We start from the raw sequence: 22,714 nt of genomic DNA on the forward strand, positions 1-22,714 counted from the left end.
ATCGATTTTAAGTGTTTTTTAAAAAATTCAAAATGGCAGAAAAGCTATATAAGTTATGGGTTCTTGAGGAAAATTTGTTCCTCATGAGGAGAGGCATCTCTGTGCAAAGTTTCATGTCTCTACGACATACGGGGCATGAGATATGCCCATTCAAAGTTCGCAATTTCAATCAGTTGCTATAGCGCCCCCCTTTGGCCAATTGATGTAATATTACTTCATTCGCATCCTCCCAAGACCCTCTACCACTGTGCCAAATTTTACATGGATTGACCAAGTCAGTGAGGAGAAAAACGTGGAACAGACACACACACACCCACCCACAGACAGAGTTTTCGTCATTATATGGTAAGATAAGATGGTAACTGATTTAACAGTAAGAGGGTCAAAGTTAAGGGCATCAAGTTTTGAGACAGTAGTATGTCCCCATTGTGTGCATACCGCATTCAACAGTACATACTTTTTAAGGGCAGCTGCAGTACATACTAAAAGTGAAAAGAAAAAGGATGCCATTCGGAACATACTCCAAATCTACTGGCTGTTCTGTAGTGGCACCCCTAAGCTGGGGCCAAGAGGGAGCATGGCTGCCCTGATACAATTGCTGGCCCTCCCACTGGCAAAACAATTGGAGGCAGACATTTCTGTCTTTAAGAGCCTGTGTCATCCTCATTCTTTAAGCTAATGGTATCTTGTGAAACTAGATAACCTAAGGCATCCATTAGTGCCAGCATGTCATGCTAGCTTGTCAAGATGGGGGCTAAATGACGAATGATAGCGCGGGAACAACTGGCATGGCTGTTAAAAGGGGTTTCCACTTTGATCCTCATGTAGAGTCTTCAAATTGTGCTTTTCTTAAACGAAGGAATACCTCCTGACCAGCAGAGAAAACTTGCTTCCAGGATATCCATATCAGGAAGTACACAGCACTCAAAACATTAGTAAACCATTAGTTTTTCGCATTAACAGATTATAACAGATTTTAGTGTGGAGCGACAGACTGAATTTACGAACGCACCAGGTCAGGGACCACAAGTGTTACTTGAATAATTAAACACTGACCAACTGAACCAGACTGGCCAACCCACTCTCACTCAGTGGCTGGATGATTGACAGGATTGCCAGCTTTGTGGTTGACTACTATGCCAATCGTACAAAGGAGGACGACACTTGAATGGTTGCCTTCGGTATGTTTTGCTATCAAAGCTAACATTAGCTAATGTACTAAAACATAAGAGTTATGGAGAAATCCAATATTCCTATTTCTGATTATGTGGACATGATAACCCTTAATACACATATCGTTCTTCATCCCTACAACAGTAAGTACTTCTTCCATAACCTGATATGAAGTGTGGGCTGCACATGCGAGCATTTTCTTTTTTTTCTTTTTTTTAAAGATATTTTTAAGCCTTTATTTGATAGGACAGACAAGTGTGAAAGGGGGGGAGAGAGAGAGAGGGAGTGACATGCAGCAAAGGGCCACAGGCTGGAGTCCAACCCGGGCCGCTGCGGCAACAGCCTTGTACATGGGGCGCCTGCTCTACCACTAAGCCACCGACGCCCCACATGCGAGCATTTTTGATGATCGCCTTTGTCAAGTCCTTTCGTCTTATCGCATTTAATCATGGTTGTCTTCATTTTTGTTGACGGGCTGTGGCGGCAAGTACCTGGTGAAAGTTTTGAGCCATGACTCCTTCTATTCTGGCTCCTGATAACACAACAAGATGACATTTTAAGACTCCTATATAGCCCACAGCCCTGTGGCGGCAAGTCGTGTTTTGCCTCCAAGTAATAAAATTACGTTATTATGAAAATGGCCCTAAAAGGGGCTATTTGATTAGCGACACCTGGTGACCTCTTTGTCCAAAACTCCTTCTTCCTTTCTCTTCATCAGTCAAATTTTCTCCATTATCTGCTCTTCTTTCCTCTCTTTCTTCACCTCTTTTCCAAATCTGTAACAATCATTCATCCAAGTCATTAGAGTGTCCTCCTCTCCACAGTTATTTATGTGTTCACAGATTGTTTAGGGCCATGAGAACAGATGGTAATTAACATGCATGGCCTCCAAATCCCTTGAATCTCAAAGACCTTTATTACTTTCCCCTGCCAAACTTTGACACTCTCATATGGGTGATCCACAGATAAATTCTATTTTTATACCAAAGAGAACATTTATCACATATTGTTGCATTTAAGTCAAGTCTCCTGCAGTCAAACAGCTTTTCATGAGACATGCAATCATATATACACTCGTATATTCATACTAATCTGGGAATATAACAATAGCAAGACATTGAGTATAACTGTATCAAATTAATATATTATGCAAAAATCCCTTAAATTTTTTTATCACATGCTCTGCCACTCCAGAGTCCATATGTATTTACAAGCCTTGCGACCAAATTCAGAAGCCAGTCCCTATAAAACCCCCTCTGTGCGTTTACTCCTCCACACCACGAGGGCAGTCATGAGGAGGGTAATCAGCACTGGCACTGCGATGAATGGGGCGAGGATGCTGATCGGCGGGTCATGTAGGAGCCGGCCGGTCAGGGCACAGTTGTGGAAGTACAGCCGATGAACCTGCATGAAGAAGCGGTCGACTATCTGATTCGGCCAGAAGCAGTCCATCCTCAAAGCCACCTGGTAGGTGCAGTTTGTTAGCCCCTCGTAGATCCTGCAGAGGGCAACAGCACACAGTCAGATCCACCTAGGAGGGAAGAACTTGATCCAACTCTCAAATGCTATCACAAACATTTAGTATCATGATTTTTAGATGCCATGTTTTCAAGTTGAACATAAAGTTATCATTCTTTCCTAGTTACAGAAGTTAGACAGACACTTTCTGTGTCTTTGAAATGTCCTTTCAGGGTGGAACCAGAGCAGGGGCTCCTGTTGGTCGAAAAAAAAAGGCAAAGGAGTGTCTAGAATTACCAGTGGGCTCAACAAAGCTAAATATAACTGCTAGGTGGTAGAGGGCAGGGGAAATGGAGATGCATACCAACAGGGTAGCACCCTCAGTACAGCGTTGCACCATACCAGGAGAGATTCTGTTCCGGATGACCACTGTGTTGAACTGCATAGCTGGAGGCCCAGTGGGCAAGAGGTCAGGAATCCAACTCCTTTAAAGGAAAAGTCCACCCCACTTTAAAGGAACTCTATACGAGAATCAGAGCATTGACATACTGTCGCAGCAAACTACTTTTGCTATGTAAAGATATAGTAGAGTAATGGCATACTGAGCAGAAAATGAAGTCAGACTTCTTCTGTGTTTGTTGTAATCCAAGCTTCTCTGTTTGCTGTTGTGGTAGACAGTCCAGCCATGCGTGCATGTGAGTCACTGTATGTTTATCTCACTGGGTAGCTAATTTGCCGGCGCTCTGCACTACGCTAAAATGGCTGATATCAGAACGACGCCATCATGAAAGTGTAGCACCCACCTCTTTGGTTTTCACTGTTAGCTCTGGCGACACTGTTGCCCTTATTAGCACCTTTAGCGCTGCTTTTGCCACTGATAAATTGATACATTTTTCGCGCTGCGGCAGCTGCATCTTGGTTGCAAGGCAACTATCATTGTCAACTATCATCAAGCTCCAACCAATATTTAGAGTTGTCTGCCCACAGCTCTTAATCAAGTGTGTAGGTTTTGTTTCACCATTTGGGGGGGACACATATTGAGTTGGGGGTTTGGGTGTCATCCCCAAGGAAATTTTAGGCATCAACATTGCCTAAAATTTGCCTACATTCCGGTGAAATTTTATGCACCCGTTTTTGCCTTTTCTGCATCAATTTATGGTGAAATTGTCATGTTACTTCCTTTTTCAATCCTTCATAGTTGCTGCTTCTCTTTTTGTTTTATGGCAGATGCCATAAAAGCCAGTGCTTTTGAGGGTGCATACTGCTACCACCTATTACCAGAGGCATTGTTACTGTGGATAAAATTTTAAAACTTTCTCATGATTTTCAAGGACCCCTATTCATTCATATTTCTTGCTCCATTCGGCTGCTGTTTTTCAAACATATCAGAGTCAAATTCTGCTCAAACATTGTTTCCTTTAGCTGGAAAACATGACGGGAGACGTGGAACGTTGAGAGAAAATGGAGAAACGCACGTGATGGTAAACAAACATCAACAAAACAAACTTGCTGTTGCATGGAAGGTTATCTGTGGAAGATTTCTTTACATACAACAAAATTCCATGACTTTTCCAAAACTTTCAATAATTTTAATAATTCCATGACTTTTCCAGGCCTGGAAATGTGACTGTGAAATTCTATGACTGTTCAGGTTTTCCATGACCGTGGAAACCCTGTAAACATTGAGGGGGTCGCATGTTCTCCCCAAAATCTAAGCCCTTGCATTTACTGTTCATCATGAATGGCTTTTGCTGTCAAATCCAGTTTCCTTTATTTTTTCTGATAATGGCTCAAACGTTATGAAACTACTTTAAAATACTTCCACCACCCTAAGTGACAGTTCCATCAAACCAAACTCAGTTTTTTCTTGCCCCTCTGGGCCCCTATTTAATCTGATTCATTACTTTAAGTTAATTTGATTATTAGATGTATTAAATCTAGATTTTGACAGAAATAAAAGATGCAGGAGTCGCTTACATTTCAGTTTACATAAATCAGTTCATAAAGTAACACAGTCTGGGGGTTCCTGAGGAATGGGGACCCTGAGCAGTTGGTAATCCATCTTAGATAACTGTTATATGAAATTAAATAAAACTATGATGTAGTGTAGAATGAGTTTTTAATGGTAAAAAGTCAACAAAACTTTATTGCAAGTGTTGCAAGCACATGTAGTTCATTTCTAAGCACTTAGACTAAAAGCATGAATTACATGACTGGTATGTAGTGGTATTATGTGTGTGTTTGATTCTAAGAGGCAGCTGTCATCACCCAGAGCTGTTTCGGGAGCTGGTGCTGCAGCTGTGAGACCTGGGATCAGCATTAAAGTTAACAGCAGTTTAGGATGGAGACTCATGCTCCTGGTCATAATTAAGATTTGGACTCTGTTTGGGTAAAGGATTCTCACAAGCATATTTATACAAATGTGTGTTGAGCTGCCACTCAGTGGGAGTGTTTTGGTCTAAAGATAAGACACAAGTCAAGAGAGACTGGAGTGTTTTTATAGCTCTGAGCAATACTAAGTGTGAGTGACGCCATGTTGTTCTTTTTAAAAGTTTTAAAACCTAACAAACAATGGAGTGAAGCTGCAGACAAATACAGTATTTACACCCACACACAGTGATTCATTGCAACATTCACTCAAAAAAGTGTGTGCATCCACAAATACACACTCCCAGTTAACAGTTGGGTGGCTCATAAATACGATTTTATTAATCTGGTTGCAAAAATACATTTTGAAGCTAAAATGTATCGTGTTGTTTGGCAGCAATCATGTTGCTGATTTAGAAATGATGTTAATTTAGATTATCCGAGAAAACTTGTACAGTTTTCCCATGGGAGCAGGGCCAGAGCCACACATTGTAAACATTTGAGGGTTCAGTCCAAACCCAGGGGCTCTGGGGGGATTTTTTCCCCCATTTACGGCAGCTGTATGCACTATTTTTCAAGCCATATGACAAAATAGAATGCCAAAAACTCTGTGCATCATTTGGGAAAAACATGATAGTTGTCAAGTAAAAAAAAACCTTTCGTGCCTACATCCTATTTTGTATCTAATTGTTCTCCAGCTGTCATCACTAAGCATAATAGCGACAATTTCAAACACAAGTTCACAAATCAGCTTCACTATAACTCGCAGCATTCACAGACAAGCACTTGTCTTTATCTGGACACATTTTCCCCACAAATACAACATGCTAATGTTTTTAGCACAAACCTATGGCATTTTACATTATATAAATTAGCCTAGCAGCTAGCGGACTTTTCCTCTGCTCATATGAAACCAGGGACAACAGTAACATTTAACAAAGGTAACATTATAAATTTGGTTCCATTACAACTCACAAGGTTCACATGTTGAGGATGACTCATTTTAACTCCTGCCACCTAAAGAGTAGACGAGATTGTCTGATGTTACTTTTTTTAAGTTATATAACACACATAACATCACTAATCTCGAAATTAATTTTGTTGTACTATGCTGGAGTAGAGTTCGCCAAATGAATGTTTGGCTAGCAAATCTGCTACACACACATAAACATTCGGTTGACACTCCCTCCTTTCTCTGCCCCTGGGAGACTCATAACTGTCAATCACTTGGTTTAGAAAGTGACTTTGTTGGTTTTGTTGCAGACAACACGGGTGGATAAAGAAAGGTCACCAGAGATCTAATAAAGAAGATCATCATAGATCACTTTCACGAAGCAAACAAAAAATATCCTCCGTCTTTGTGGTTTTCCTCAGTCGTCTTTTAGGTGAACCCACAGGGATTGTTTATTTTCTCTTGGAGAAAGAAGTACATGATCAGCAAAATAAGCAGAGTGTACAGAGCAATGTCTCTGAGAGAAGAGGACTAGGGCTCATCTACTGTATAAATGACTGCGACTGAGATGCTGTGCAGTGTATTCAGTTGAAATACAATTGGAAATAAAGCTGACGTTGGGACACACTTTCACTGTATATTTGGATATCATCGAGGAATAACAATAGTAGGGAAAAACCTTCTGAAACAATGCATTGGATCTAAACTCCATTTGTTTCACTTTAAGGGACGAATTATGTCTCTGGCAGACAATGTGGTTTGGACTCTAACGGACTTGGAACTGATTTGTGGTGCTGGATGGTGCCTAGAATTCTATATCCATAATTGTGTATGTTGTGTTTGGATCTCACCTGAATGACAACATGGCTCTACACATCCACAATATAATTTGCTGACAAGTGGACAGTGATAAGTATTTCAGAAAAACAAAGCACCCCATGGATTGGAGGGTTTTTGGATCCACAGACGTGGGGTTATTTTTGAATAATTGTCATTAGCCTTTAAATATTGTGCTATGATTTGTAAAGAATATCAGAATTAACAGCTTAAAAACAAGTGATGGAACATTTATTTCGCTAACATTAGCCACTAAGCTAACTGGTCATACCCAAGCGGCAACATCAAGGGCTGAAAAATGAAGCCAAAAACCGCAGTTCCTTGAATGGCCACTCAACTTTACAGCAGAAATAAACATGTTTACAGCCAGGTACAAAAATTGCTGTGGTCTCTGTAGCTACTGTCTCTTTAATGACAACTGTGTGGGGGTAAATTTTTGTATAACTCACCCATTTACATTTTATTAAGGCTTAAAGTTACGCAAAATTAATGATGGGCCGCTTTAAGTGACGGGTCGCCTGCCGATCTTGTCCTTAGCGTCTCAGTCAGATCAACCCAGTCTCATTCCGAAAAGTGGCCTTTGGGCATTGACTTCTGCATCAGACACAGATGAAAAAAGCTGTTTCACGTTAGCATAATAAGTGGACAGGCATCGACAGTGTGTAACAGTGCTTGACAGCGTCGGGGAAAAACATGGCTGTACAACAACGTAAGTTGTTAAGTCTAACAATCACCAACTTTCGCACGGGAGGCCGGTGTTCACTTCCCATATGATTATATTTATTTATCTAACATTAGCCACTAAGCTAACTGGTCATACCCAAGCAGCAACCTCCAGGGCTGAAAACTGAAGCCAAAAACTGCAGTTCCTTGAATGGCCACTTGTGGCTGGCTCCAAAAGCAATTAATCCCCATTCATGACACCTGCACAGGGGGGTGATTTTTTTATGTAACTCACCTGTTTAAAATTTATCATGGTGTAAAGTTATGCATAATTAATGGGTGATGGCAGCCCTGGCCCTCCCTTGAGAGTGCCACTGCAAATATGGTCACCTTGAGTTACTTTTGGTTCCAAAAATCCAAAATGGCAACAGCCAAAATGCCAAACTCAAGGCCACCAAACGGGTGATACCACAGTAACTACGTCCATTATACAGTCTATCTATGGTCATAGCAGACCATACGGGAGAAAATCCCCTGAGGGTATTGAACTGTCAAGCGATGCATTTTTATTGCTTTACATTTTTAAGAAGAAGACTTATATCTTCGTGTCTCTAAATTAGTCTGCACCCACGCACAAGCCTTATTTGTGTATTTCTAATTTTCTTTTCTCTATGCTTTATTTATCCGTTGCACAGCCAGCTCTCCAAAGGACCTCAATGACGGCGTCAAACATTGCTGCTGGGAGTGTCGTGACGCGACTGCAAACCCCTCTATGTGCCTGTACAAATCTTTTATGATGAGTTGGACACACACACACAGAAACAAAGAGTACCACCACTAATTATGTGCTGGACCAAGAGAGGACAGGAGGGAAATCACAGTTTTGACAGTAGCTTCTCCTGTGGGCCTCCCAGCTCCATTCACCCTCGTGTCTGACTCATCCTCTGACTGTGTTTGGGAAAACGCTGCTCAGAAACACACACACAATATAATGTGCGACAGATACAGTAAAAGGCCGCAACCAGGCGATGTGATGGGGAATAGAAACACAGGCTGGAGTTGGTGGTGGCCATAAGGCAAACAAGGACATGATTGCATATGGAGGACAAATGTTCAGTATGCAGGCTCAGCAGCTTCCTTATGTGACTATCTTAACTTTTCAGTCCATTAATAGAATATCATGTGCTGTTTTATACAAAGAAGTTATCATTTTGTCTCATGTATTAGTGCTGACATGCAGTTTTAACATCATGCATCACACAACCTCATAACTGCCATTTGCTAAGAGCTTGCTTCACAATCCTAAGTGCCTCCTCATTTATGTTCCTAGTGTTTACTGTTCATATATTTGTTAAAGGGACATTTCCAACAAAACCCTTAGTCTTTGACAGCTCCTTCAAAGGGTAAAGCCTTTCCCATCAAATCCTCTTGCAACCCAATTGGCAGAATAAATGCTGGCATTCTACGTTCTCCAGATCAAGGATAATTATGTTACATTTGTATGTTTCATATGCAGTGGATATCTTGAAACTTTACATTTCTTAATGTTTCAGTGGTGGTGGTTAAATTTAGCCCCAAAAGGGTTCAGAAAATATCATGTTTTAGCTTAGTCACTACAAACGTCTGAAAATGTCAGGAACTCTAAGCACTTTTGTTGGTCTTGAATAGTGGCCTGCTGCTTGGCAGCCGTTGCTGAAAGAACTCTTGGTAAGGGTTAGGAAAACTTCATGTTTTGACTTAAAATACCTGCTATTTCCAGGTACTCCAGCTTCCTCCAACAATCCAAAGACATGCAGGTTAATTGGTGACTCTAAATTGGCCGTAGGTGTGTATGTGAGTGGGAATGGTTGTCTGTCTCTATGTGTCAGCCCTGTGATAGTCTGGCAACCTGTCCAGGGTGTACCCTGCCTCTCGCCCAATGTCAGCTGGGATAGGCTCCAGCCCCCCTGTGACCCCCAACAGGATAAGCTGTCACAAATAATGAATGAATATCTAAAAAATACCCATTTTTTTGTCTTGTGCAGTGGTTTGCGGCAGTAGCTCAGTTCATAGGGACTTTGGTTGGGAACCAGAGGGTTCCCAGTTCAAGTCCCTGTCCAGAGCAAATATGGAGCATGGACTGGTAGCTGGAGAGGTGCCAGTTCACCTCCTGGGCACTGCCGAGGCGCCTTAAGCGAGGCACCAAACCCCCAACTGTTCATTACGCCTGTCCATGGGCAGCCCCCTCGCTCTGACATCTATCCATGTATCTATGTGTGTGTGTATTTCGGGCCACAAACTTATGTGATTGGATGTCTATGAGCCAACTAAAGCCTCTCACATCATCCAAAATGGACTCCAGTAGAGCCACATGTGTGTTTTTTTTTCAACAAACATGGCCAACTGTGAGGCAAGGAGGAAGCGTAAGTCACATTTTAATCTATTATTATTGATAAAGTGCATAAGTTGTGTTTAAATAGTTTTTAAAGTAAACGTGAGTTGTTGACATGTCAAAATATTGGAATGGACTAGGAATCTTAATGTCATTGGGAAATTAAGAGGGATTTTTGAATTTTGAGTCGTGACAAATAAAATACAATATGAAATGTGTTTTCAAGCACCACTTATTCATTGATATGAGTTAACCATTCATGAAAGATAAATTATCGGGGGTTTGTCAGAACACTTTTTTGACATTTTTACTATTTGGTGGTTAATGTATTCAGATTATCCGTCAATTGAAAGGAACAGAATAATTAACACATAATAAAGTATCTTAATCGAAAATGTTTTGCTAATGATTTATGAGCACATTTAGGGTAGAAATCCACCATTACAATATTTGGAACATAATTGGGTTCTGAATGGCCTCACGCCATGGACCATCACCTCCCCGTCATGATGACAAACTGGGCTCATATACATGTAATCTGAGCATTGTGTATGAAACCTACACATGTAATGTACCTGTGGTTTGCAGAGACATACAATGCCAACATTTTATTCTAACAATTGGGCTGCCTTTTACCATAAATACATTTTTTGAAGCAACCATCTCAGACTTAACTCTATGAGACAAGTGATTTTTTTCTTCTCATTGCCCACACTTTTTGCAAAACCCAGTATAAACTCACTCCATGGTGTCGGGCCAGCTGCACCACAGGCCTTGCTCCAGCCCTCCCATGTCGAATTTGAACTTAGCTAAGCAGAAATCATTGATCATCCTTTCGTAGTAGACCCTGTTGCAGGCAGACACCGATTGCAGGACGTGAGCTAAAAGCACAGAGAAGACAGAGAAACAAACATCAAACAAAATATATCAATTAAGATATAAATGAGACAGTGAGAATGGATTTGGGTGATCACTTTATTTCAGTGACTGGAGAGCAAAACTTTGTAAAGATACAAAAGATTTTATCAAGCACCACAGAGGGTATCTGCTGTGTTCAGTTCTTGATAATTAGGAATATGTTAGCGCAACAAACAAGGTCATGTCCCGGCAACGGCTATTCCTATTGGACCATTTCTTCCTTATTAGGCTGTTGCATTCACTAAGAAAAGATTTTAATTTGCAGTCGGAGTCCCAATCCCATTTGTTTACTTCAGAGATGTGTGTTAACAGGCTCTTAACGTGGAGGCAGACCGCTGCCGTCCCGCAGGACTCTGAGCTGAATGTAACACCACTGAGCAGTACAGTAGAAGAGGGAGCTTAAGCTGGCGGAAAAAGACCCGTGTGGAACCAACAGGTTGTTGTTAGGATCGAAGAACATGGTGGATCTCAGTCTGCACCGGCCTGATAAGGGCTAACTGTGTGCCCATTATGTTTGCTCTGTCTCAGCTGGCTCTCGAGGCTCTGAAACACTCAAAGGAAGACTGAATGTGTTGACACGGGGATTTTGAAAGAGATGCTACTGAGAGAAAAATGGTCGAGACCCCGCCACTGGTGCAGCACACATTTTCAGAGAAACAGAGGCGGTGAGGTGCCGAAACACATGAAAAAACTGAACATTTAAATGCAAAACTGAAGTGTCAATTAGCTTGTTTATCACCCACAGAGTTGGAAGAATTTTATGTCTCACCTGTCTGTTTGTTAGCAACCACGCATCGAGAAATCTGACACTCAAGTCTTCAAAGATGCCTTCTAACTTGGCTGCTAACCAGCGTTGCATTCCATTTTCCAGGAAAATCAAGGCAAACCATGACAGATGCTGCACCGCTGCGAGCTGGAGGATTGAACTCTATTGACAAACTGCCTTCAAGTTTTTCCAAAATTTTTGGTAAAGGAAACACCCATCAGTCTAGCAGGAATCATGAATCCTGACTCTCACACTGGAGCTCAATATTTATGGATTTTAAAAAATGATGCTCATGAATATAAAGATGAACCGTCGAGCTCGGTTGTCACTCATGTTTAGCTAGCTGCTGTGCAGCTCAGCATGAGAGCAACACCTTCATACTACAGTGCTCATGTTGTCCTTAATTAGACACATTATCTGGGGTTATACTCAGCCGGTGAAAACATATCAAGGGAATCAGTATTTGAAGCTGCAGTTACTTTTTATAAGAATAACTTTCTGCCATATTTGCTGACGCTCGCTATATCCATACAGTATTACATTGGACAGGTGATCTGTGGGGGAAAAAAATCACATATGCCTCCTTGTAGTGCTTCTAGTGGTATTTACAAGAATCCACTGTGCCTGAATGAAAACAACCAATCAGAGTCGAGAAGTCTCTAACGCAGCTATCAATCTGATCAAATATGAATCAGGATTCTGTTTCTGCATTGCCTATTTCTCACCTTAAATGTTTTCAGAAACATATTTTAGTGTACTGTTTAGCTGTAAAATGAGAATGTTTGACCCGTACGCCATGTCTACAACAGTCTTGCGAAAACGAAGCACTGTCCACTTGCTGGTAGATTCTAGCAAATGCCATGAGAAGCACTCAGAGAAGACCATTCACACACACTCACACACCTGTGGAACAGCTATCGGGAGTAATTTGGGGTTCAGTATCTTGCCCAAGGATACCATGATCTTCTGATTAATGGATGACTCGCTCTACCTCTGAGTGACAGTGTCAGCAAATATGACAATATCTCCTATAAGTTACCAACTGTAGCTTTAAATGTCTGGTAATAATTACTCTTACTAAAATGTTTCTCTTCTCTTTCTAGAAGCAAAATGTAAGCGTTCTTTATAACCAGTTGAACATCCACATTTCAGCAGGTTGCAGCTGTAAAACACCTGCAGAGCTGACTGATACACCTGATTAAGAGTTTTCTACTGTGATAGAGGTCTCATATCAAAAACAAACAAACCAGGTGATTTAAACCAGTAAAAACACTGACTAATGCAGTTTCACATTAAAATAAATCTGTGTTTTTCCAACGCTGCTCGTAGCAGAGGGGCTGCAAACTACGGTGGCTGACACAAAAACTTAAATGGCCCTGTTTGGAGCCGGTGTTTGGTTTGTCCATCCCAGGCTACTGTAGAAACATGGCAATGCAACATGGCAATCTCGGTGGACAAGGACCTGCTCCCTATGTAGATATGAACGGCTTATTCTAAGGTAACAAAAACAGGACAATGCTTATTTTCAGATGATTATACACTAAAAGAAACATAATATATTATGATCTATTTCTGCAAATATATTCCCATAAATCCAACACACTGGACCTTTAAGTTACCATTTCTGTTCCATGCTACTTTGAACACCTATAGTTACTTTACAAATTGAAATTTTAATACATATGATGAGCTTATAAAATGTGATGTATCCTTAAATTTTAGAATATTTAACAATATACACTATAATATAATTTAAGTTTTTCTTCTTCTTTAAGTCCAGCAAATGTATTAGTAATGATCCAATGTGTGTGAGTACTAATGATACTTAAAGTACATTTTGTTTGTAGTATTTTACCTGTAAGTAAAAGTCGATGCAGTAGTAATAAAGTATTTTTACTGTGTGATATTGCTACTTTTACACAAGTACACAACCTATATACTTTTAATATCCGCTCACCTGCCATCAACAACACAAACCCCGCTCTCAGGAGCGACGCGCTCCCCACAGCCATGCCGAACTCCAAGACGTCTTGCGCACTTTGCTCACTCCCTGGAGGTCAGCTGCACATATCTCATTCTTCCTCCAGTATTTCCAAGCCCAACGCCACTGATCCAGGAACCACACCGCAACGTTACGGATAAATTAACCGCAGCAGCAGCTCGTGGTGCGCGGTCAACAAGAAGGCGCCAACTGTGCGTAAAAGCCCCTTGACCTTCCAACAGCGTCAGCCTCCTTTCCTCACCGCAGCCCTAATCATAGAAGCTCCGCGTGTCATCTGATCCTTTTGTCCCGCTGCTTACAGCGTGGAGCTGCTCACAGGGGACAAAACAAAGTCACACACCAAGATGAGTGCCAGTCACCATGACCCCAGGGAATCATCCCATCTTAAAACCCCAATTTACAGTCATGTTATACAAATACCAAAGCAAAAAAAGAGACCACATAAATTCACACAACATGTCCCGGGTGGAATATTATAGGAGTGTTATGGCCAAGAGCAAACATCTGAGAGATTTAAAGTCTGCAAGAAGCTAAGATAAATCACTATAAACTCCCCTAAAGTCCCTGTAGGCATGCTACTTTATTTTGTTTTTGCTCTGCATCCAGAACAGGCACATTGATGTTCATAAACTCTCTTTCTTCAACAGAACAGGCCTTTAAATACACAGTTATCACAATTCAAAATCTATAAATGCTATTTGCTCTAAATGGGATTATTATCACAGCAGAGGACTTCTGTAAAATCAATCTCCCCCATTACTGATTTATTATTCTTAATGGATTATACTGGGAAAACTCTCTTCACCCATTGTACTGCAGACCCTGCAGTCACACACGGGCCCATCACAGACCACAAAGACAGAATTCCCATTTCCATGTCACACTCATATCAGATCTCATGCAGCTCAGTTCTGTCACTAATTGAATGTTTTATCTGCAGATTTTTTAAGTACAGGAACAGAGTGACGATCATTGGTATTCTCAAGGCTGCTCTGCGTTGTGCTGCCACCCAGTGTGGCTGTCTGTGCTGCTATATGTGTGTGTGAGAGAGAGACACTAATCCCATAGCTCAAATTACTGCTTTGTACCCTCCATAATATACAGTAGGCTTAAACAAATAATTTGTTTTAAGGAAAGACTGCTCTGTTCATTTTTTACTGAAACCGTTCCATTTTGCTTATGTGCAGGGGTGTCAAACATACGGCCCGCAGGCCAGGACTGGCCCACCACAGGGTCCAATCTGGCCCACTGGATGACTTTGCACAGCTGATATTGATGCACTTGTGGAGGCTAAGATGTGCCAGGTTTCAGGAGCAGGTTAAATGTAAAGTAGTTGACTTGTACTGTATTCTGGTGAAGATGAAAAGCCTCTGAAGCCGGTCTCATGCCAAAGTCGTCAAATACTAGCGCTTGGGCAGTGACTTCGGGGTCAGACACTGATGAATAAAGCCGTCCTTTCACATCGGTGAATGCTCACATTCTCACTCCGACCTCGTTACCTATTGACGTTTGGTCACGGACTTTCCACGTGCAAGGTACCCTTGGTGTGTTGTTGGTGTTCTGGGATGCCATGTCAACTTCAGCCTGTTATATGCATTGTGATTTCAAAATACCCTTCTGTTTTCACAGGAAATGTACAGTTTGCATGCAGTCTCTTTCAAAATAAATGCCCTATGTTGGTATTAAACTGCAAATCGACAGTTTTTCCCTCAACAAAAAATGCACATGGCTGGGTTTAGAAAAAAAAAAAGAACTGGGTTTGGCTTTATAAGCATATGGGAAGCGAATGCAGGCCACCTGGGTGAAAGTTGGTGGTTGTTAGACCCCACCCTCCTTTCGTGGACTTTCACCCCCTTAACTGACATTGTTATTATTTATTGTGGTCATATTTTAAGATATTGTGCAACATATTGTCAATCAGCAGCTTAACTACAAAAGAATCCGTGTCAGACTTCTATCTTAAAACAATATTGGTGGAACTCTTTTGCAAAGGAACTGCATGCCAAAACTTTAGATTTGTAAATGGTTTGTAGGGCAGGGAATAACTGAACCTGCTTCCTCGATCACCTTCACTTCAGTTTGGCGTGGTGATGCCAGCAAAAGTGGAAATGTGAAAGCGCACATTTAATGACAGCGAGTTGTCAATGACTGAATGTGGAAATACTGAAACATATTGTCACTCACATTAGCACATACTGACCAGGAAGAGACTCAAAATGACCACAAAGAGATGCAAGGAAACTACAAAGAGACACAAAAATACCTCAAAGAGACACAAATTGACCTTTAAAAAGACACAAAACAACAAAGACACGCAAAGAACTGCAAAGAGACACAGAACAAACTCTTGAGAGACATAAAATGAGCATAAATATATATGTATATACCTCAAAGAAACAAAGACTGAACTTCAAAGAAACACAAAATGACAACAAAGGCATGTAAATATACTACAAAGGGACACAAAAAACCACAAAGATATGTAAACGAACTACAAAGAGACACAGAACGACCGAAACATCCACAAATATACATAAGAGAGACACAAAACAACTACAAAGAGAAACAAAATGGCCTAAAACAGACACAAACTGATCACAAGGACACACAAGTTTATCACAAGGAGAGACAAAACAACAAACATTTGCTGACAACTACAAAACAACAGACATGCAAAGAACTCTCTAAGAAACACAAACTGAACTTCAAAGAGATACAAAATGACAACAAAGGCATGTAAATATACTACAAAGGGACACAAAAAAAACACAATGAGATGTAAACGAACTACAAAGAGACACAGAGCGACCAAAAAATTCACAAATATACCTCAAAGAGACACAAAATAGCCTCAAACAGACACAAAATGATTACAAAGAGACACAAAATGACCACAAGGACACACAAATGTATCACAAAGAGACACAAAACCACAACAAGATGCTGACAAAGAGACACAAAAACAACAACGAAAAGAGGCAAAACCACCACAAAGTTTGTGTGTCTTATTGCTCCTGTGTAGGAGAGGTGGTGGGACCTCTTGCCTGTCCGTGCCCAGGGGCCCATTGTCACAAAATCCGCCCTAGTGCAGTGTTTTTACTGGTCTGGCCCACTTAAGATCAACCTGGGCTGTTTGTGGCCCATGAACTAAAATGAGTTTGATATCCCAGATTTAAAGGACTGTATTTATCAAACATAGAAGCCCAAATGTTATTTTATGTCCCTCAACAGTTTTAAGATTCATGCAGGCTACATAGAGAAGCCTCCAAAGCAAGTAATTCTCCATAAATTCCCCTAGAGAGCAGCAGAGGACACTGAATGAGCCCTCTTTCTGGCACTGTGGGGGATTTATGAAGGATCATTTCGCTCCTTGCTGCTTAAACTGTGGAGTAATTTGGTAATAGAGCCAGCTTATGCCTGAGTTTTCACTTTAACATGGATCACAAATCAATATCTTTTTGTCCTCGCTGGTTTCATGCTTTCACATCAGTCCGCAGACGAAGCCAGAGAGCGGAATGGGGCACACTGCCTTGTAAAATGAGTGGCCCTGAAAATGGTATACTGCCGGAGCCCATTCCCTTCACTGCAGCCCCTTTAGACTAGCATCATCAAAGTTTATAGGCTGTGCCTTGTAGTGGCAGAGGCTGACCCTGCTGGCACCGCAGGAAACTTTCTCTAAGTCTACAATCCAATATACCAACAAATGAAGCAGATTTTAGTAGCTGAAAAATAATCTGTCCCCTGGAAAATCACTGGAATTTATGGTGTCATCCAACTCTCTGAAGATAGGAATATAACTCTCTAAATTATGAATACATTGCTCTGTAATGGTAACCAATAGCAACTAATGAAATATGACTTTAAATCAGGATTATTATATGATAATAAAAAGCCCATTTCTGTGCTGTTTCTAGAAGAAGACCCACAGGTAGCAATTGGGACTTGAAACCACCCAGCGGGAAACCAGAAGAGAGTCTGCTCCCGACAGGTGTATTGACAGCAGCAATGAAGCCAAATAGCCAATCAGGAGAGGTGATAAGTGAGGTGGGCGGATTTCCAAAAACAAAAAAGACAAAACGCTCCTAAGCTTTTGGGTAGGCGGTTTAATAGGCTGGAAGACGTGTCAATCACACTGAGGAGGCGTGTTCAGACACCCCCCCCCCCCTCCTACTCCTCCTCCCCATCCCAGCACACACACCCCCACCTCACCCCCCCAGCCACCGGCTCTATGGCAGCGTGAGGAGTAAATGGCTCAGAGTATCCGCGCTGGAAACCGACCTAAACACTGGTCTGGGAACTGATAAACAAACACAACAAACAACGCGGTGCGTAAAAGCTCTCCATTGCGCTGGTTCTGGGTGCGCGCGGAAGCTGTGCCAGCAGTCCCAAGAAGCCAAGAAGACTCCGTTTTTCTTTTGGTTGTTTATTTCTACGTGTGTGAGCGTGTGTGAAAAACGAGGATATCTTAATTGGACATGTGAGTTACGGGAGACAAGCAGCCCTTCTCGAAGATGAAGTTCCCCGCTTGCGTCCTCGTCACTTTGCTGGTGATCAGATCGAGTGCGGCACAGTCAGGTGAGTGCTTGGATGGCGCGTCTTTGCACCTGGGTCTCCCGGGCAGTTTGGGAAAGCAGGGATCAAGGCGTCCAAACACCTTTAAAAAACACCTTTCTGTTCTGGCAGATGGGCTGGATTTACTGGCGAATTTAAAGTAATTGTTTGCTGGATGATGCTGAATCGCAGTTTAACACCTTGTGTTGTTCGCTCTACATCACTGTCACAAACTTAACACAACTTTCATACCCGACCAAGCTGATGCTGATTTGAATCATCGCATCACACCTGCAGTAAACTGTGAGATCCGGCAGCCAGTGGGATCGTGTCGGGCTCTGCGTAAAAATCTCTCCAAACTCCCCTCCTCACAGTTAGATTTTTAAGGAAAAAGAGACACCTTTCAAGCTGGAAATCCACTTTGCTTGTGTGCCTGATCATTTGGTGTAGAAAAATGTAGCAACAAATATCAGAATTCCCTGAAGGGAGCAAATCTCCTACGCTAAGTATGAATGAATGCGCCATCGCTTTTAATATAATTCCCCTAAGCGGACGTTGATAGAGCGACGACCGCGGCTATTTGCGCTGATTTATATGAATCGAGCCCGGTTGGACCAGTGGTATAGTTTTCCCTTACTGTCTTTGAATAATTTAGATGGAGCAGATATACTGAGGGCTGTATAGGCAGTGGGAAAAACATCTCGCTTTCATCATTAGGACCCCTGTGGTGCCAGTCCCCCGGACCAAACTCACTTAATGATCCTGCAATATCCCTATAAAAGGCTTGTGCGTCCATGGCACTCAATTTATACTGGTGATATTTATGTGTTACCTTTGGCAACCCTGTAGGATATTTACAGATAGTTTTTTTGCTGCTGCAACATGTAACATTTGTTCATTTTCAAGGCTTTGAAGCACTATTTATCCAAGCAAATGATTGTGAGAGGCTTTGATGTTGAGAAATTGTGCTTTTTCAATCAGCTTTTGTTCCCAGACTCTCCAATCAATAAGGACTTTAATGTGCTCTGGTATTCTGTTTGGTTTAGAGTTTGGTGTAATATCTGCTTTGGAGTAATGTCAGACTGTGAGATGCACTAGTTGCACAGTAATATTTTGGGCTGATGAGCATTTCCTGATGCCAGAATCTGCCTTCTTAATCGATATAATCAAGCTTTGGCAAGTAATGCCAATCTGGAGAATAACGAATAAAGCAAGCAGCAGCACACACTCAAGAAGTGGGAACACAGGGGAGTTTGTGGATTGATGTTCGGAAGGTGAATTTGGCCATCGCCCCAACCTCTCACAGGCACAAATGGGATTCCAGGACGCTTTTTTTCTTCCCGCCTCCAAGGACAGGTCGAGTTTTGGCTGCTGGTTTGTGGTTCTCAGGCGGAGCTGGAGAAACAAACACACTCCCCCGCCGGCTGTGGTGTGGATCTTGGATGGGAGGCGCTGAATGCTGCCTATTAAACAGGAGTGGATGGATGCACTGGATGGATGGGTGTCAAGGCGGGATGAATGGGGAAGAAAAGTGGCACCCTCGCTGGTTTATTTATTCACTATGCATACACTCCCATCCAAGATATTTGTGATGCAAATTCAGCCCAAGAATCTGAGCTATGTCTCTTGGGAAGTTCATTGTGTGTGTGGGTGTTTACTGAGTGGATATTTGTGTGCTATCTGTCCACTCTGATCTCCCTCTGCTCATTGTAAGAATTCATACCCACCACCATATATCAATCATGTTTAAAGTTATGGTCAAGTAAAGAGATGTTCACTTCAGCGGTGTTTAACATGGTGATTGAATCTGTCTGTGCGCTCCTGCTGCGAGACAAATGTCTGCAGCATTCCTGCCAGTCAGCTGGCCTGTGGAGCTGTGTGCACAAAACTATGTGTGTGTGTGTTTGCGTGATGTACAGTGGGGCCACATGTGTGCCAAAAATGGAGGTGTTCGCACCACGAGGAAGTTTGATTGATGACTCGGCTGACTGATTGTTGGCAGTGTGAGAGGATCTGTGTACAGACAAGGCCTCATGCCGACTCATTTTAAAAGAACTGATTCAGGGTTCAGGATTGACCCTACTTCTGTTTCCAGGAAGTGATCGTTAATGGATGCAATTTAGATCACTACGAGACTGATCAGCTTCCTCCTCAGGCAGGAATCGGAACAATTAAGCCAACTTTTCTTGGCCGTATTTCCCCGATCGCTCACGTCTGAAGTAAGTTAACAGACATCCATGACACCATGAAATCGACAGTGAAAATAACAGAATAACATACACACTAAGACCGCAACATAATCATGGTAAATACAGTTAATCACATTAAGACAGACTAAAACATAGAAGTCTGTAGAAGTCTTTTCCCTTGGCTCAGATTGCTGCTGTGACTGAATGTGGAGTGAAATAGGTGGCTGTTGCTCAATGCCTATGATTTTGCGTGATTTCGGCACTCTGTCACGGGACTTCCGTGTGTGGGTGTTTTTAGGGACCTGTTGCTGTTTTTTTTATCGGGTATAGTGCCACAAAAAGCAACTGTGTCTTACTGAGACTTTGCTGCTTTTTGTGCCGGTATTATGGCACCAAAAGTGGGTGTTTTAAGTGTCTTAAGCCAATATGTGATCATTGTTTAATCAAAACCAAGTGGTTTTTGTGCCTACACATAATCACGTTGAAACATTTCTGCTACGTTATAACATACAAAAGTCACAGGTGATGGGGCTGTGTAAATCTGTTGATCTGTTTACAAGGTCAAGACAGAGTTTAAGTGTACAGTCTGTCATCCTTGTACTGGTGAAGGACTTCAGTCTTTACAAAATACAGTAAAAAAAAAAAATCATAAAATCAAACAATTCCGTAACAGACGATAGAAGTTAATAAGATGACTAGACAGAAATTGTAATTATCAATATGTGTGTCTCCATTAAATCAGACCAAATATGCCAGCTTGAAAAGGTGTGTTTTCAGACAGGATGTGAAAGTGGAAAAGGAGACAGTATTGCGAATGTCTGGGAGAGAGTTCCAGAGATGGGGGCAGAATGGCTGAAGGCTCTAGAACCCATGGTAGTCAAGCGGGGAGATGGTGATGAGAGTTGGATGGATTGCAGAAGAGGATCTAAGAGTACGGGAGAGTGTGTACATATGAAGGAGTCCAGACAGGTAGGACGGGGCTTGAATATGAAGGGCCTTAAAGGTGAGACGCAGAATCTTGACGTCGATGCGACAGCTGAATTCTGGACCAACTGGAGTTTATGAAGACACTTGAGAGGGCGACCAAAGAGGACAGAACTGCAATAATCAATGCGAGATGTAACCAAAGAATGAACGAGGATAGCAGCGCTCTGAGGTGTAAGTGATGGACGAAGATGGTAAATATTTCGTAGATGAATTTGGAGTCGTCAATGCTTAGAGAGAAACTGCGTGGTTTAGCCAAAGTAGATTTAGTACCCACAAGGAGAACCTCAGTTTTTGATGCCAGAATAAACAGCAGGGTTTTCCCAACCAATATACCCCCCTACAATTGTCCGAGTTTGAATATAATTAAAACAACACCTCAAAGATGACACAGTGTAGCTTAACGGTAGCATGTAGCTGCACTTTTGGAGTGGAAGAAACAAAGTTCTGATAGTCAGTAGCTTGCCAACCCTCTGCAATTAGCCAAAAAGTATGTTGTTTTTAGTTGGTGAAGATTCTCAGTCATCCAGGTCATGGTAATCGTAAGTGCTAATAGCGTAGGCAACTGGACTTGCTTGCATTTCTTGAAGACGTTTCGCCTCCCATCCAAGAAGAACTGCAGAAGCTTCTTGGATGAGAGGTGAAACGTCTTCAAGAAACGCAAGCAAGTCCAGTTGCCTACGCTATTAGCACTTACGGTTGTTTCTAGTTGTACCCTCCAAAAACTTCATCCTCCACTCTGTAAATTCACCAGCAAACAATCCGGCTTCCAGTCCGTCCATCCCTGGGAGCTGACTGCAGCACACCAGCTTCCTCAGTTTTTGTCGAGGAACTTTCGTATTTTTGGGCTCGTCCGATAAAGATAGTGTAATTTATATATCCTTTTTTTAATATATATGTTAACAGGTGTTAATTACTTGAAAAAAAAGTATATATATCAAAGATTTTTTTCATATTCAGATCCAATGTCTGAATATTTTTTAAAAAAAAATTTAATAGCTCTTTGAAAAGGTGTACTCGCAATATTATTATTATTGTATTATTATGTCTGTGGCATAAAATGGTCTCAAAATGACAATAATATCATCTTGGTTGTGTTTATTTCTGGCACAATATATTGTCTAACAAAAGTAGTTACCATGGCAGGCCTATGAAGATCTGATTCCTCTGTAGAGCTTGACAGCGAGAATCTTTATCTTAAGAGGATGAATTATCAGTAAAATAAAAATTCACCTTCTTCACCTTTAAACAAGGCTCACACCCGTAGTTTCATCACCCTCTATCGAGCTGTCTGTTTGCCTGCTTGCCGAAACAAATGGCTCAAACATTTTAATCGCCCCAGCTCTTGAGTGTATATGACAAATGCTGCATTCGCACGTGTGTGTGTGTGTGTGTGTGTGTGTGTGTGTTTGGGTGACATTTAAAGACGTGCTCTCCTGTGAAATGGCTGGGGTAGAAGGGAGAGGGGGGGGGGGGGGGGGGG

General features: G+C 41.8%; 2 protein-coding genes across 4 annotated transcripts in view; one reads left to right on the forward strand and one right to left on the reverse strand.

Moving 5' to 3' along the window:
* Window positions 1-2,067: 2,067 nt before the first annotated feature.
* Window positions 2,068-13,773, reverse strand: LOC126401884 (receptor activity-modifying protein 1-like). Its single transcript, XM_050063436.1, has 3 exons — window positions 13,463-13,773; window positions 10,564-10,702; window positions 2,068-2,671 (listed from the first exon to the last, which is right to left on the reverse strand). The coding sequence occupies exons 1-3, from the start codon at window positions 13,515-13,517 to the stop codon at window positions 2,416-2,418; spliced, it is 450 nt and encodes a 149-aa protein (XP_049919393.1). The 5' UTR covers window positions 13,518-13,773; the 3' UTR covers window positions 2,068-2,415.
* A 3,963-nt stretch (window positions 13,774-17,736) lies between these two features.
* LOC126401736 (receptor tyrosine-protein kinase erbB-4-like) overlaps window positions 17,737-22,714 on the forward strand; it is a 391,678-nt gene continuing 386,700 nt past the window's right edge. For all 3 annotated transcript variants that reach the window (XM_050063210.1, XM_050063212.1, XM_050063211.1), the window contains exon 1: window positions 17,737-18,082. In XM_050063210.1, the coding sequence (XP_049919167.1) occupies window positions 18,019-18,082 (64 nt within the window). In that variant the 5' untranslated portion in view covers window positions 17,737-18,018. The remainder of the gene's footprint in view (window positions 18,083-22,714) is intronic.

The sequence above is a fragment of the Epinephelus moara genome, chromosome 15, assembly GCF_006386435.1.
Source record: "Epinephelus moara isolate mb chromosome 15, YSFRI_EMoa_1.0, whole genome shotgun sequence".
Taxonomy (NCBI): domain Eukaryota; kingdom Metazoa; phylum Chordata; class Actinopteri; order Perciformes; family Serranidae; genus Epinephelus; species Epinephelus moara.

Coding starts and splice junctions, on each gene's coding strand:
- LOC126401884 (XM_050063436.1), bottom strand. CDS start 13,517: ATGGCTGTGGGGAGCGCGTCGCTCCTGAGAGCGGGGTTTGTGTTGTTG. Junction 10,703..13,462: donor GTTTGTGTTGTTGATGGCAG/GTGAGCGGATAT, acceptor CTGTGCTTTTAG/CTCACGTCCTGCAATCGGTG. Junction 2,672..10,563: donor AGCTGGCCCGACACCATGGA/GTGAGTTTATAC, acceptor TGCCCTCTGCAG/GATCTACGAGGGGCTAACAA.